This window comes from Oryzias latipes, chromosome 19 (genome assembly GCF_002234675.1).
Source record: "Oryzias latipes chromosome 19, ASM223467v1".
NCBI lineage: Eukaryota > Metazoa > Chordata > Actinopteri > Beloniformes > Adrianichthyidae > Oryzias > Oryzias latipes.
In genome coordinates, this window is record NC_019877.2 from 19,023,997 (window position 1) to 19,038,016 (window position 14,020).

The following is a 14,020-nucleotide window of genomic DNA, read 5'->3' on the forward strand; positions in this document are numbered from 1 at the left end:
TCCAAAAATAACACTGCTCCTATAGCAAATCAATACATTGTGGCGATCTGAGGGTTAGCCCCACCTTCAGCTTTTAAGACTCATGAGAAGTGGTGTCATGGTTAGCAGAACAATATAGACCCAGACGTTGAAACCCGGAAGGAGACACAGGTGAGTTCTGGCGTGGTTGGAAAATGGATTTAATGTTCAGATCCAGAATCACTGGTGAGTATGAGAGGCAGCAGACTCCGAGGGGACCCCACGACGAGGATGACGGGTTCCTGTAGGCTCGTGGCATCACTGGTGGCTTTGTCCGTGGATCCTGGCGAACAGCAGGTTCGTCAAAGTATGACCGGTGAAGCAGACAGTGCTGGGTTCCAGATTAATAGCAGACTCAGGCGACCACTCGTGACAATGGATTCCTGGAGACAGGTAAGAACAAGATTTTAGGTGCGGGCTTGAGACAATAGGCAAAAACGTGACAACCATACTATGCTCCATCAGGGGCAACGAACTGGCGATGAATACTGGTCCTGGAGCTCCTTAAGAAGGCAGGCGGTTGATGAGGTAAGTAGCAGCATCTGAGTCACATCAGGAGCCAAGCAGAGAGGGGAGGGGGAGGAGACTGACAGAGGCCCAATGACAAGTAGGGAATCTCCGGTGTGTTAAATCGCTCACCATAAGTGAGGGAGCTGTGAGCAGATGTGAGGTTAATGCTGTTTGGCTGGTGGTGGGTGTGTCCTAAATGAACGGACAGATATGATTGTCCCCTAACTTATGTGAGTGTTGTTCTCAACAAACCGGGATTGTGCTTTGCATGGGGCACGGGTAATAGGTTCCGACATGTCCAGTGGAGCCGCTCCTCAGTATAAGAGGATAGTGAATTAAGATTCTGGCGCAACAGTACTTGCCTGGATAGGAGAGGGTGGCGATTCAGTGCTTGCTATTAGTAATTGTGGCACTTAAGTTCTGGTATCGTAAAATAGTTGGCAGAGTATGAAATGGCCTGAAACTTGCGAATCGGCGCTCCCGCCTTTGAGAGATCGGCGCGTGTGTGTGAGGAAGAGAAGGGGAAGGGGTGTAGGTTGCGAGGTAAAACGGTGCACGGAGACCTAGAGCTGTGACGGTGGGGAATTTTTTATCACCGTGGGGATGAACTAGCAGGGAGCACGGTGTGGCAGTTAACCGCAAACCACCACCCCCGGCCAAACAAAATCCCCCGGCTGCCGCGTCGATAATACAATTACAACGCAGTATTCTTTATTAACAAATAACAGTAACAACTAACTACTACCTATCTAACTAATGAACCAACTATATAGATGTTGTAGAATGACTATGTGTACATGTGTCAGGCGCTGCGTGTGTAGGAGGAAGGAGCGCGCACATGTGTGTTGGGGATGCGTGTTGATTGTTCTGCAGCGGACCGCTCTGGAGCTGCACGCGAGGCTTCACCTGTGCTCTCTGGTACAGACATCTTCTAAGGAATATTATATATTGCCCAGTAATAAACGAGACTGCAGACACTTTGTCACCTTTCCGGTAGCCATGAAGCCTGACACCCATGAAGAACGCGGGGCAGGAGGCTCCGCCTTTGTTTTTACAGACACGTAACTTTGCGCTGCACAAAATAGTTCCCAAACATAACATGTGGTGATTTTCATCGAAATCAGTGCGCGTTCATGTTTGGTGTTACAGAGTGAAGGAGAACAGGAACAAGCCCCCCCCACACACACACAAAATCCTCCAGCGGGCGTGTCAGAGGGGTGGGGGTGAGGCCCCAAAGCAATCAAAAATTTTAGGGATCTGCTGGGGAGTTTGCTAGTTGCTCCAGAGACAGCCAAAGCCCTGATAGTTAAAAGGTTTTAATAAAAACAGTCTAAAACCAGAAATGGTAAAAAAACTAAAAACAAAAATGACATAAAACACATGTAAAGCCAACACATCAGGAGAACAGCGGTAGTAATTGTCCATATCACGCCATTGTCCAAGTGTCCGCCTTGATGTTCGTCCCACACCCAAGTCCTTCACACGAGCAGGCCTGCACTCCAAGCCACCAGTTCACTATAAAAACAAGGCAAATCCACAAATAGTTTTAAAAACACAAAAACAGTCATGCAAAGGAGTTAAAAGTCAATCCATATAAAACCCAATTAAAATCCACTGGTGACTGAGCTACAGGCTGCTCATAGAAGCTCAGTGTGTAGCTGGCACACTTAACTTTAGGAGGGGTGAAGCCCGTTTACCCCTCTGTGTCTCCAAATGGCAGTGTGAGATCTTCCTGAGGGTGTGCTGCCTCCCTTCTCCTCCACGCGAGCGATTTACTGGTCCGCGCCCCGATGAAGACCTGTGGCCAGTGTTCTGCCGCCTCCGCGTCCTGAATTGCGCACCTCTGGCTCCAAGCCTTCCTCCTGCCTGCACCTTGCAGGTTGCACCCAAATGTCACGGACATCGCGTCTCTGGCTCCAGCAGCAGGCCAAACTCAAACGATACAGGCTCCAACAGTCCTCCTGCTGCAGGCTGTGCCCAAGTGTCGGGAACCCCACGCACCGGCTCCAACAGTCCTCCTCTTCTTCCCCCGACGGCCGCGCACTGGTGCTCTATAAGAGAATGACAGCCTCCCTGCTCTGTATGTGACCACGCCCTCCCACACAGGTGTCCTTCATCCACCATCAGCAATCTGTGCAAGCAGTCACAAACTACCTGCTGACAGGCGGCCGTGTCGCGCACTCAAGAACGCACGCAGCTTGTAATAGAAATGAATAAAATGGAAATTAACAATTAGAACGCAGTAAATTTGTCGTATTTCCTTGCCAGACGGAAACTTCTGTTGTAGAATGAGGATGTGTGTGTGCTGCTGAAACCGTGCGCGTGTGTGTAAGAAAAGGAAGCCGCGTGCAGCGTAGAGGGAGTGAGAGGCGCAGCGCAGAGAGTGAAGGAGAGCAGTAATAAAATATTTCCCCCAGAAACCCTTGAAGTCTGAGCACAGGACTAGCAGAAAAAGTAAATTATCAGCAAAGATTAATGTGTTTAATGTGTTTATTATAGTTCCAATCACGCACCATATGAAGAACTTAAAAAAAAAAGTGTCATCACCGCGACGTGATGCGATTATCGTCACACCCCTACGGAGACCATTGCGCAACACCTGGTACATCGGGTGGCTTTAATTACTCAGCTCATTCTAATAATGTCATTCTTCACTAACTATTGCGGACATTTTTAATACTTGTCTGTATTTTCCATATACATTTCTTTTTACGGTTGTGTAGTTGGTGATAGTAACGTATAAATAAAGACAGCAGGTAATGCATGCTGGAAAACAGCTGCACTTTTTCAGACCATAAATAAACAATAGATCATTTGTTTATGAAAGTATTGAGGATTTTGGAGGATTTTTACTGTTGGTGTTGCACAAAATCAGGAAAAGGCCAAATATTTTTGGAGTAATCCCAGTGAAGAGTTCTGTAATTTAGTTTTTAATGTTTTATGAGACCTAAACATGATTTTCACAATAACAGGTTTTTAAATAATCAAATCCCTCTGATACGTTTCACAAAGACACACACAGGACCAAAGACACACACAGAATATCACACACCAAGCAGAAATGAACTTATTGCTAAAAATGATGTCAGGACTTCAGCTCTGAAAAAAAAATAACAAAAGACCAAAGAAAGCAGAATAATTTGATTTATTATTTCTAATTATTAATATTTCCTGGCTTTGTTTGTACAAATTTGCATAATTTTTACAGAACATATTTATTATTCTGGATTAATATTCCTGTCTGTTTTTATTCATATTTATGTTTAAAAAGTTAAAGTTAAGTTAATGTTTTAAAGTTTTAAAAGTTTAGCTTTAGTGTGTTGTAAATAAATGTTTATCTTGTTCCGCCCACAACCTAAAGTGTGTTTTGGATTTAGGCCCCGTCTGCAACTGAGTTTTACCCCCTGTAATACGAGTCTAGAAAAATCATGCATTTTTTGTGTGTAAAATTAGCAAATAAAAACAGGGCACACAAAAGGATGTCGTCAAATTGTGTTTGTGTGTGCGTTGGGGGGGGGGGCTAGGAAGTTTTTAGCAAACAGGTCCTGTGGCGCCCTTCATACCACTTAGTGCCCATGAAATAGCCCTCAGTCTCAAAAAGGTTGGTGACCCCTGGTATAGGCGCTTTAAAAGACCACTGGGAATGCTTTTACAACAGATCAAAAGATAATCAGAGTGGGTCTTTAATGAATGTCATGCTAGCATTTGCACTGCAGTGTTTTATATGTAATCAACCAGATTATTAGAACAAATAACTATAAAACCGTGACCATATAAAAATATAAGAGTTTGCACAAGATGTCAGTTTATTAAAAGAGGCTTATTTATTTTTTGGGGGGAAAAAAGAATCTCACTTATTTTTGTTGAACTGCTTCATCGATAATACCGTCAGGATGCTGCGACAGCAATACAGGGTTCAGACAGAGTGTATGATTCAGGAGCATCTTCATAGCTTTACTCCAGTGTTTTTCCACCTTAACAGTCCCTCTGGTACCAAATCACTCATGCTCCAAGTGTGCAACAAGTTCATCTGAACCTCCTTGTCCTCAGCTGTATTCAGTCTATATTTCCACGAAGGTCTACGTAGCTGACTCGGTTTTAGCTTCTGAAGTGGTCTCCGAGCTCTGCTGTTTGATGTACTGCTGGAGCAGGGCGGACAGCTGGCCTGGGTGGCGCTGCAACACAGACACAGTGTGTGAGGTCAGCATCGTCAGACCGCTGACCAGCTCGCCCTGTACGACCGTCATCGAAGGCAGTTTGGAGTAGTGTAGGACGCCCTGGACACTCAGCAGTGTGTTATCTATGCAGGCTCCTGCAGACAGATGGCAACGATGAGTCCCAGTGTCTCTACATACTATTGTCATCGAGCATCGAGTCTGTCTTACCTAACAGAGTCATCTGTGGGCTGACCCTCAGGGTCGAGAGCATCTCCCGCAGCTTTGGCGTCTTACTGACAAACAGAACAGTTGGGCCGATGAACAAAGGAGCCATGCTGCCGTAAATAGAGTCGCCCAGGAACAAATGCATCACCTAAAAGAAATGTACATGAAAAATAGACGATGGGTTTAGAAAAGGAATCCAAACAGGCAATTCCACTTTAGAGGAAGTTCATAAACTATGCTTTGTGTTGATAATCCCTGTAATAAAATAAAAAAACATCTTCTGTCTGGTTCCTTAAAAACCATCTGAACTGAGCAGCTTAGAAAAGTTTTACGAAGAAAACAAACACTCAGGCAAAGCTCAGTTTAAAAAATTCCATCTAATCTAATTAAAACGTCATACATGGATTTGTTAAATCCTTGGATTGAGTTGAGGGAGATTTCTGTATTTTTGCATGAAAATTTATGATTTTATAAATTACAATCACAACTTTGTTAAGTTTTACATCCGTTATTATGTTTAAAATGTTTAGAAAGACAAACATTTTTATTTATAGTGGAACGATTAACTAGTTACCTATATGTTAATTACTTTGAATCAAATGAATTTGATCTGAAATGCCAAATAGAAACTGAATGGATTCAGCATCCAGCTTTTTTGTTAAGGCAGTAAGGCGGAGCAGTAGTGCACAGGGAAAGCGATAGACCTCTGAAGGTGCAGTTTCCACCTTCCCCGCCCAAATGTCCTCCAGTGTTGGGCAGCAGAGCCTCCATCAGTGTGTAAATGTGTGTGTGAATGGAAAGCGTTTTGAGCCTTCGAAGAAGGTGGAAAAGCGGTATATTAGTGTAAGCCATCCTACCATTTTACGATCAGTTTTACCTGGTTGGGGAAGAACTTGACACTGATGCCATGTTTGTGGAGCCTGTGCCTGAGAGTCAACATGTCGTCTGTGTTGCTGTTGTTGTTCTGGACCACAGCGATCATTTTATAATCTTGGAAGACCTTCTTCAAATCCTCCTTAATGAGCAACATCAAGCCGGTACACTGATGGTAACAAAGAGAAGAGAATGTGTAAAAAGCCGTACACCTCTGGTTCAAAAAAGAAAACAAAAGGGAGAGAAATAAACAATAAAATGAGATTAAAGAAGGATCCACATATTAAATATATACATTGAAAAGAAAATGGCATTTTAATCTACGGTACATATTTCTTCTGCAACTGTGAAAATATAAACTCACATAAAGTGAGTAAATACAGATTCCATGTTAGGTTCAGATGGATAGATTTAACTTTAATTAATTCCTCAATAGAAAATTTGATTGGTTACTATACCTAAAAAACAGATAGACATGACAAAGACAACAGACAATAAACAGCAATAAAATACAATACAAGAGTGTAATATTTGACGAAAGGAAAGATAATTCCCTAATTCAAAGCTACTGATCACATAAACACAATATTGTGGGACCACGTGTCCTAAAGAGACAGGTGGGTCATTTTAGGAAATCTGATTACATACTGAGATATGATTTTGTCCTAAATGTGTGCCAGTTATTGTGAGTGCAACAAATGAGAACAAGATTTTTACAGGATCAGCAGAGCAACTATGAGAGAACAGCTAAACCACTTTAGACAACATGTTAAAATCACATAAGAAAATTCAAGTCCTATTAAGATTTTGTATACACTGACAAACAAATCTGATTGAAGTTGTCCGATTATGCCATATAAACAGGCAGTATAAGACTTTAAAATTTTGATTCATTATGGGGGAGAGGGCCTCTTAATTAATAGTTTTGTGTATTTAAAAAAAAAAAAAGCAGAGCAACAGGGGTTGACAGAAGGGTGACGTCTCCTTTACCTCCTCCTGCCCCCGTTTGATCTGATGCGGGTAGGCGCCGGGAGGAGCATCCCTCGTGGGGGGAATGTACTCCGTGACAGCCAGAAGCTTCTTTTTGAGAATATGTTGAGGTCTTCTGTGGCGGGTCACCGCCTTGGAGCCATGCCGAACACTGACTGAGAGAGGCAGCCATCCTGAAAGCAACAGAGAGAGGAACTGAAGCACCGATGCTAAGCTAGCAACAGCAAATGAATCACGCTTTTGACTGTTGGCGTAACCCTGGTTAAGATTTCAAATCAATCCAAAAGCAATTAAATGTTTTAAAACAGTTTCAGTAATCATTTACCCTGTTTTGGTAACAGTTTTGCACACAAGGTCGCCGCCATCTTCGCCGTCCTACAGGAAATGACGTAGCACACGCGGTGCGTTCACAGCCTTCGACAGTGGGAAAAATGTGCAAATGAAATGTTTACATTTGCATAGATTCCAATAAATTTTATTAAAGGACTTTAATTCTAAATATTTCAACTCAAAAGATTTCAGTACTCCTTCTTGCTCCTTGACTGCACAGTTGAACCATAAAAATGTCTAAAGTTTCATTCAAAAACTTGGTCCGTGCAGTTCCTGAAGTGACGCCTTTGCGTAAGACGCCGATTACGTCAGAGTCGTTTTGACAAGCATGAGGCGCATACTCAGTGCGAAATTATTAAATCATTTTAGTCTGCTGGGAAAAACTAGCCCCTCTCAGCACTGCCTGCCAGCGTGGAAACAAAACACGTTTGCTTTGAATTTCTGCAGAAAATCTACAACAGACGGAACCACCATGGATTTGAGCAACATGAGGAAGAAGTACAAAGGAGACGCAGAGGTAAATAGATGAACGTTGTTGATGATCTGTCATGCCGAGTTATGTGGGGCATTTAAATTCCTGCACAGCTTCAGATGACCAAGCTACAGATAAAATGCATTTTTATCTGCATCCAGTTGAAGCCGAGCCAGAAATAAAAACTTAGCCTGATCTGCATGCACCCTGACCCCTTTGCTGATATGGTCATAAAGGCCAATGACATGCTGATTGTAATTATAAATGATCGTTATTGAGAGCATAAATCTTCTTATATATTTATGTCTCCTCTGTTGCATTGGATGTTTCATCCACAGTGCTTTGAGGAGAGTCAGCTCGTGTCTTTTGACCCAATCAAACAGTTTGGAAATTGGTTTGATGAAGCCACAAAGTGTCCTGAAATTGGGGAGGCAAATGCTATGTGCCTTGCCACTGCCAACAGGTAAGAAACTGACTTCAATCATATTTATGCAGATTTTAATCAATTATATTAAAGCAAAGTCAAATTTTAAAGAATGAAATACGAACTAATTTAGTTGTTTCCCCTATTTAAATCATTTTGCATCAGTATAGCTGTTAGAAAATGCCTTAAGAATGAGAGTAAGACCCACAGGTCATCACAAAACATCTGGGTGACGATCCATCACAGCAACTGAGCTGATGTTATCCAATGTTACAGTGTCTATTGCAGCTGCTCTTCCATGACTCACCCCACCCTTTCTATAGTTTTAGTCTGCTGGTTAATAAAGTAAACCTAAAAACCAAGTCTCATTTCAGTTCAAAATTCTAAAGATTCCCAAAAGAATTAAAGAAAAAAATGTACCTACTTAAGATTTAGACGTTACATATACCTGCTTTAGACACCCTGTGCCATTTTCTGTTCTTTTTCTGATTTTATCTTCTTTGAACATTGTGAAGTACTTTGTGAGTCGTTCTCTGAGAAAAGTGCTATATAAATAGAAATGTACTTACTTACTTACTTACTTAAAGACGACTGATGCGTCAGCACGTCAGTGATGTAGACTTTGTGAGGGTTCATTTTGGTGAAAAGAGAGAAGAGGCTCTCAATATATTTAACAAACTGCTCACCATTGACCACTAGCCGTGGGTTGTGAACTAAAACCCACTTAAAGAGAAAGAAATTAGCTTTCTTGCAGACAGTTTTTGGTCTTAGAGAAAGGGGACAATGCTCAGGAGTCCTAAAGGAGCTGCTTCAACATTGAGAGAAACCAGCAACCACACAAACACTGGTGATATGTTATGAGCATGTCCAACCAGCAGGAGATCCTTTGGCAGATATGGAAGACGTTGGTGAGATAATATTTTATCTAGTCTGGGAATAGTTTGGTTTACTCTTGGAGGAGATGAAAGAAGTAATCAAACAGAGGGAGGTCATGAAGATAAATGGCTTAAAAAAGCCTCATAGTTTTTTTTCCTGCTCATACTTTTCAACATTTTTATTACAATTTATTTCATGATTCAAAAAACATTTTTACCCGTTAACCACATTTCATTGTGAATTTTTTTTTTATTCTCCCCCAAAAATTTGGTTAAAAGCCCAAACATAAACGCATCGACAGTCCAGCAGTCCAGCATCTAAACAACAGAGATAATGGGTCATAATCCTTTAACAAAGCACAGTTCCTCTTAATTGATAATTCCACAGTTCCTCACCATCAGCCTAACCTCTGTTTGTTCAGGGATGGACGTCCATCAGCTCGTATGGTCCTCCTGAAAGGTTACAGTAATGAAGGTTTCCGTTTCTTTTCCAACTACGAGAGCAGAAAAGGTACAGAATTGGTAAGAGCGACCTCCGCCACGGCCTGAATGTGAAGAGTAACTCCTTAATCTAAATTTCCCTTCACATAAAATGCAGTTATAATTTTAGGTTATTTTTCTGGGTATTTTACTGATGGGATTTTAAATTAAAGCTTATCTTTTTGATGTTGACCTTTTTATGCCCTCAGGAGAGTAATCCAAATGCCTGCTTGGTCTTCTATTGGGAGCCCCTTAACAGACAGGTATAACAGAAAACTTTCCCAGATATCAATTTATTTTTCCATCAGTTAAGGACTATAAATTGATCTGTAGATTCGAATTGAGGGCTCAGTGGAGCGGATCCCCTTTCAGAGCTCCTGTGATTACTTCCATTCACGACCCAAGAGCAGCCAGATCGGAGCTGTTGTGAGCAGACAGAGCACTCCAGTGCCCAACAGAGATGTGAGTACCCATCATTGACTGTATACGACCGTATATGAGAACTGGACTGAGTGACCCCCTCCCCCCTCACGCTTCAGACAGGGAGTACCCGCTGGCTCCAGGAAGCCCCACCAACTTCTAAGGAGAAATAAGTAGCTGTTTCTCAGTTATTATATTTATCATAATACCCATTCTTGCTTTGCTACCTTTTTTTAACATGTTCTTGAAAACCTCATATTTTTATGATATTTTCTAGTGTACAAGTTATGCAAGGTATTAACTGACCAATCAGATGCCACAATAAAAGTAGCCTGTCTCACGTACAGTGTTCAAAACCTTTGATTGACAGATTCTCCTGACTCTGCTGTCAAGTGGTTGGGGTGTGGACTTCCAACAAGCTCCTTCCTGATTGGTGAGAGGTTGCCATAGAAATGTTTGCTCAGACCGACTTGGACTAATCACTGCTTACTGATGTCGTCTGAGCTCTAATGCTACATACACACTGGGCTGTTGACGGGTTTAAGAACTCGCTGAACACTGGGTCTTGTATGATCTTTTAGCCCGTGTTGTTCACACTGGACTCTCACTACCCGAGTCTTGTGAAATGTCAAAGCGGTGCAAATGTCGTGAATCTTGCTCCAGGCGTTTTCTTTTGCAGTTCTGTTACGATACATGAAAAGCTTGGTTTTGATAGAATTCCAGCTGGGCACGAACCACAATTATTAATTTATCCTCCATGATCCTTCCTCAAAGGGTTGGTACTTCCCATAAATTAAAAAGGATGCCATCCATATGCCACTACCACATCAAAGTTCAACTGGTTTAACTTTTAATGTCCAAACATTTTGTCCGTAAAGGCGGAAAACGGACTTTAAAACGTACGTAGTGACGCATGAACGCAAAAGTTTTTAACGCAGGAGCCCAAATCGTTCTCCCACAGATTTCTTATTAGAAGTGATCACTTGAATGTGCTTTGTTGAGGCCAGTGTGAACGTAGCTTAACATGGCAACGTCCATATCACAAAACAACAGACTGAATTGACTTTACTTGGTTGGAGCCAGAAGTTAGCCCTTTTTTATGGGTGTCGTCACTGGGTCCAGTTCTCATATACAGTCAGCGGTACCCACACAGCTTTGCACCAGAAGCTGCACAATCGCACTCTTTACTCATTCCTCACAAATTCTTTTAGTATCTACGGCAGAAGAATGCAGAACTGGAGGAGAAGTACAAGGACAAGGAGGTTCCTATGCCTGACTACTGGTAAACATCTGGGTTCCATTTTGCTGTTGATTTTTATGCAGACTTGAAAATGTCAGATGAATCCTGACAATGCACATACAGAAACAAATAGCAAGCTTTGGATATAGCGTTGTTATATAGGGAAAAATATAAGCTGGAAAATCAAATGAGCGATGGAATTATTATCTAGCCAACACTGCATGAGTGTTTTGTTCCAATTTAGAGCCCACAAATGAACAGCCTTAGTAGGTACAAAACTGTTCAGTATTCAGGGGGCCTGCGAATAATGATGACGTCACACTATTTGATTGGCTGTACGTTAGTCCGATGATGTGCAAGATAGTGATTGGTCTGACAATGATTAATGATATGCTCGCTCACACAGAGCAGCTGGACGGACTGGGGTCTGAACTCTCCTCCGGAGCGCACGCCGTAACAAAGCACCCTCCCCTGCACGCAAACACGAAGCCACGAGTCCGGCTGCTCTGCTCAGAGACATGCTTGGCTCGCGTTGGGCAGCCGGTTCATTCTAACAGCCACAGTACTTTTTACAAAGTGGGTTGTGGCAAAATCTCTCTATAAACATTACAAAGTATAATGTCAGACACAACAAACCATTATGTTTATGTACACACCTTAAAATTAAAAATGGCATTATTAGTTATGTGGGAAAAGAACTTTAGATTACAAAAGAAAACCTGAAATGAAAATATGTAGAGCCCGAGCAGATCTCGATGCTGCAAAGTTTGTCCAAGTGGGGTTACCGTAGTGTGACTTCATCATTAGTTTCAGGCCCCCGAACACTTAATGCAGGTCGAACTGTTTTGGTACCTACGCCTTAACTGTTTTAGCTTAAGACCCACTCTGACTAAAAAGGTGTTTTTTTTGGTTGTTGTTTTTTTTTGCATGTTCTTGTGGCATTTTTTTGACAATAAGACGACATATAAATAGAATTAAACTTAAATAGCATTTCTGAGTATTTTTATATTCAAATTGTTGTGAATCAACAGCAGACGAAAAAATATTGTTTGAAAAAGATGGTATTTGTAACATAAAAATTGGCTTGGCAACGGGAATCTCTCAGCAATTTGGTGGAAAGAGGAGGTGGGGTTGCTCTATATACCGATGGTCCTGTCCACAACACAGGCACATTTCTAATGAACTCCTGCCTCTCTGCAGAAACTATGACCTAGAAAACAATAGAGGTATTTGATTTAGCTAAAAACCACAAAATCATAATTAAAACACCACTGGAAACACTTTTATAATAGATCAAAAGATCATCAAAGTGGGACTTTAAACAAGCAAAACTTACATCTTTCAGATTATTCTTGACAATCTCTAGTTTTAAAAATAGCTAAGTGAAAATTATGATCAACATATTGTATAACAAGAAAAAGAAAAGCTTTAAAAATACCTTTTCTTTTTCACGTTTTTGTCAACGATATTTTTTATTCAGTCAGGTTTTAAACAATCTGTATTATCAGGAACTGTAGTGTGAAGACAGTAGTCTATAAATTTTTTCAAATTTTGGAAGAAACTTCATTTATAAATGAAAGGCTATTCTAAAACAGTGAAACATATCAAATGGTATTCATTTTGCACCTCACAGAACCATCTTTAATTTTTAAAATAATTAAAAGCATAATATAAGGTAGTGTCAGTGCCTTCTTCCCCTTGTTGTCCATATATTTTAATCGCTCTGTTTCTGTCTTGCACTAACAGGGGCGGTTACCTTGTAAAGCCTCACCTCATAGAGTTCTGGCAAGGTCAAACCAATAGACTTCACGACCGCATTGTTTTCACTCGAATGAAGGAGGGGGAGAAACTGGGAGAGTTTCAGCACGAGGGGGAGGCAGGCTGGGTGTACCAGCGTCTGGCTCCATGACAGCGGCCTGTCGACAGACGTTTCATCTGTTCTTTCCTGTGATTAAAATAATGTTATAGCTGAATCAACATGTAAAAGTGACACTGTCTTGAAGTTGAACCGTGTTTTTGGTGTCTCAACATGTCATCTTCTAGAGTCTGAGCTAAACTGTGTGTGCAGCTAAACATTTCCAGCTCAAGCTGACTGTAATGTCCAACGTTTCATTATGTGTTGATGGGAAGAAAATGCATTAAGCAGCACAGAAAAGTGAACTGCTCCTGTAAGGTAATGATTGACAGCCCAATACTGTTTATTGAAGCTCAGTTAACCTTTGGAACATATTGTGTTCATAGGATCAGCACTTGGGATTGAACTTCCAGCTACTTAATATCTAAACTTTCTCTGTTTTCCCTTTTTTTTATAATTCAGGTCTGTAATTTCCCATAACTATCCAGGAAGTGTTGTGCATCAACCTTAACTTATCATTCAATAACTGTATTGAAAGTGGAACATTTGATTTTCGATGTGAAAGAGGGGATGCATTTGAACCCCGATAATCTACACGGTTATTACTTTATTGCACTTGCATGGAAAGATATGATAATAATTCACCCCTTTGCCAAGTCTTATGTTTTGATAAGCGATGTAACGTTTATACTTGTTATATAGAATTGACAGCACTTTTAATAATTATGTATCAGATCTAAAAACTCTAGTTTATCAATAGAATACCCACAGTTTAAATTTTTATTGACATAATAAAAATATTTAGATTAATGGCGTATTAGTTCAATAAGAAGTTGTTTGTCTTAATTTTTGTAAGTAAAGACAATTAGAATAAAGAATAAAACTGCAATCTAAAAAAACATTAAATATATAATGTTTGCATTTGTGCCAACTATTGTCCTGTGCCATTAAAAATTAAATTTGTTTAAAACATATATATTTCTTTTTTTTTTGGAAAGATGTATGTACATACATTTTTGCCCACCAGGGGTCAGTAGCACCTCAAAGACAACCAATTAAGAAATCTCTAAACTAATATAAAAAATTAAAATAAAAAATGGAATAAGTTTTTTGTTTAATTGCATAAAAAACATTTTTCATAGCTAATATTT

General features: G+C 40.7%; 2 protein-coding genes across 2 annotated transcripts; one reads left to right on the forward strand and one right to left on the reverse strand.

The window, feature by feature from the left end:
- Window positions 1-4,310: 4,310 nt before the first annotated feature.
- Window positions 4,311-7,206, reverse strand: mrpl10 (mitochondrial ribosomal protein L10). Its single transcript, XM_004080644.4, has 5 exons — window positions 7,099-7,206; window positions 6,774-6,946; window positions 5,788-5,952; window positions 4,914-5,058; window positions 4,311-4,840 (listed from the first exon to the last, which is right to left on the reverse strand). The coding sequence occupies exons 1-5, from the start codon at window positions 7,136-7,138 to the stop codon at window positions 4,608-4,610; spliced, it is 756 nt and encodes a 251-aa protein (XP_004080692.1). The 5' UTR covers window positions 7,139-7,206; the 3' UTR covers window positions 4,311-4,607.
- A 187-nt stretch (window positions 7,207-7,393) lies between these two features.
- On the forward strand, window positions 7,394-13,924 carry pnpo (pyridoxamine 5'-phosphate oxidase). Its single transcript, XM_004080645.4, has 7 exons — window positions 7,394-7,620; window positions 7,914-8,038; window positions 9,297-9,396; window positions 9,564-9,617; window positions 9,688-9,816; window positions 10,986-11,056; window positions 12,761-13,924. The coding sequence occupies exons 1-7, from the start codon at window positions 7,432-7,434 to the stop codon at window positions 12,921-12,923; spliced, it is 831 nt and encodes a 276-aa protein (XP_004080693.1). The 5' UTR covers window positions 7,394-7,431; the 3' UTR covers window positions 12,924-13,924.
- Window positions 13,925-14,020: the final 96 nt, after the last annotated feature.

Excerpts from the sequence above, each read along its gene's own strand:
- mrpl10 (XM_004080644.4), bottom strand. The coding sequence starts at position 7,138 with ATGGCGGCGACCTTGTGTGCAAAACTGTTACCAAAACAGG. Across the intron at positions 6,947-7,098 it reads AAAACTGTTACCAAAACAGG|GATGGCTGCCTCTCTCAGTC; the intron begins GTAAATGATTAC and ends TGTTGCTTTCAG. Across the intron at positions 5,953-6,773 it reads TCAAACGGGGGCAGGAGGAG|TGTACCGGCTTGATGTTGCT; the intron begins GTAAAGGAGACG and ends TGTTACCATCAG.
- pnpo (XM_004080645.4), top strand. The coding sequence starts at position 7,432 with ATGAGGCGCATACTCAGTGCGAAATTATTAAATCATTTTAGTCTGCTG. Across the intron at positions 7,621-7,913 it reads AGTACAAAGGAGACGCAGAG|TGCTTTGAGGAGAGTCAGCT; the intron begins GTAAATAGATGA and ends TTTCATCCACAG. Across the intron at positions 8,039-9,296 it reads TGCCTTGCCACTGCCAACAG|GGATGGACGTCCATCAGCTC; the intron begins GTAAGAAACTGA and ends CTGTTTGTTCAG.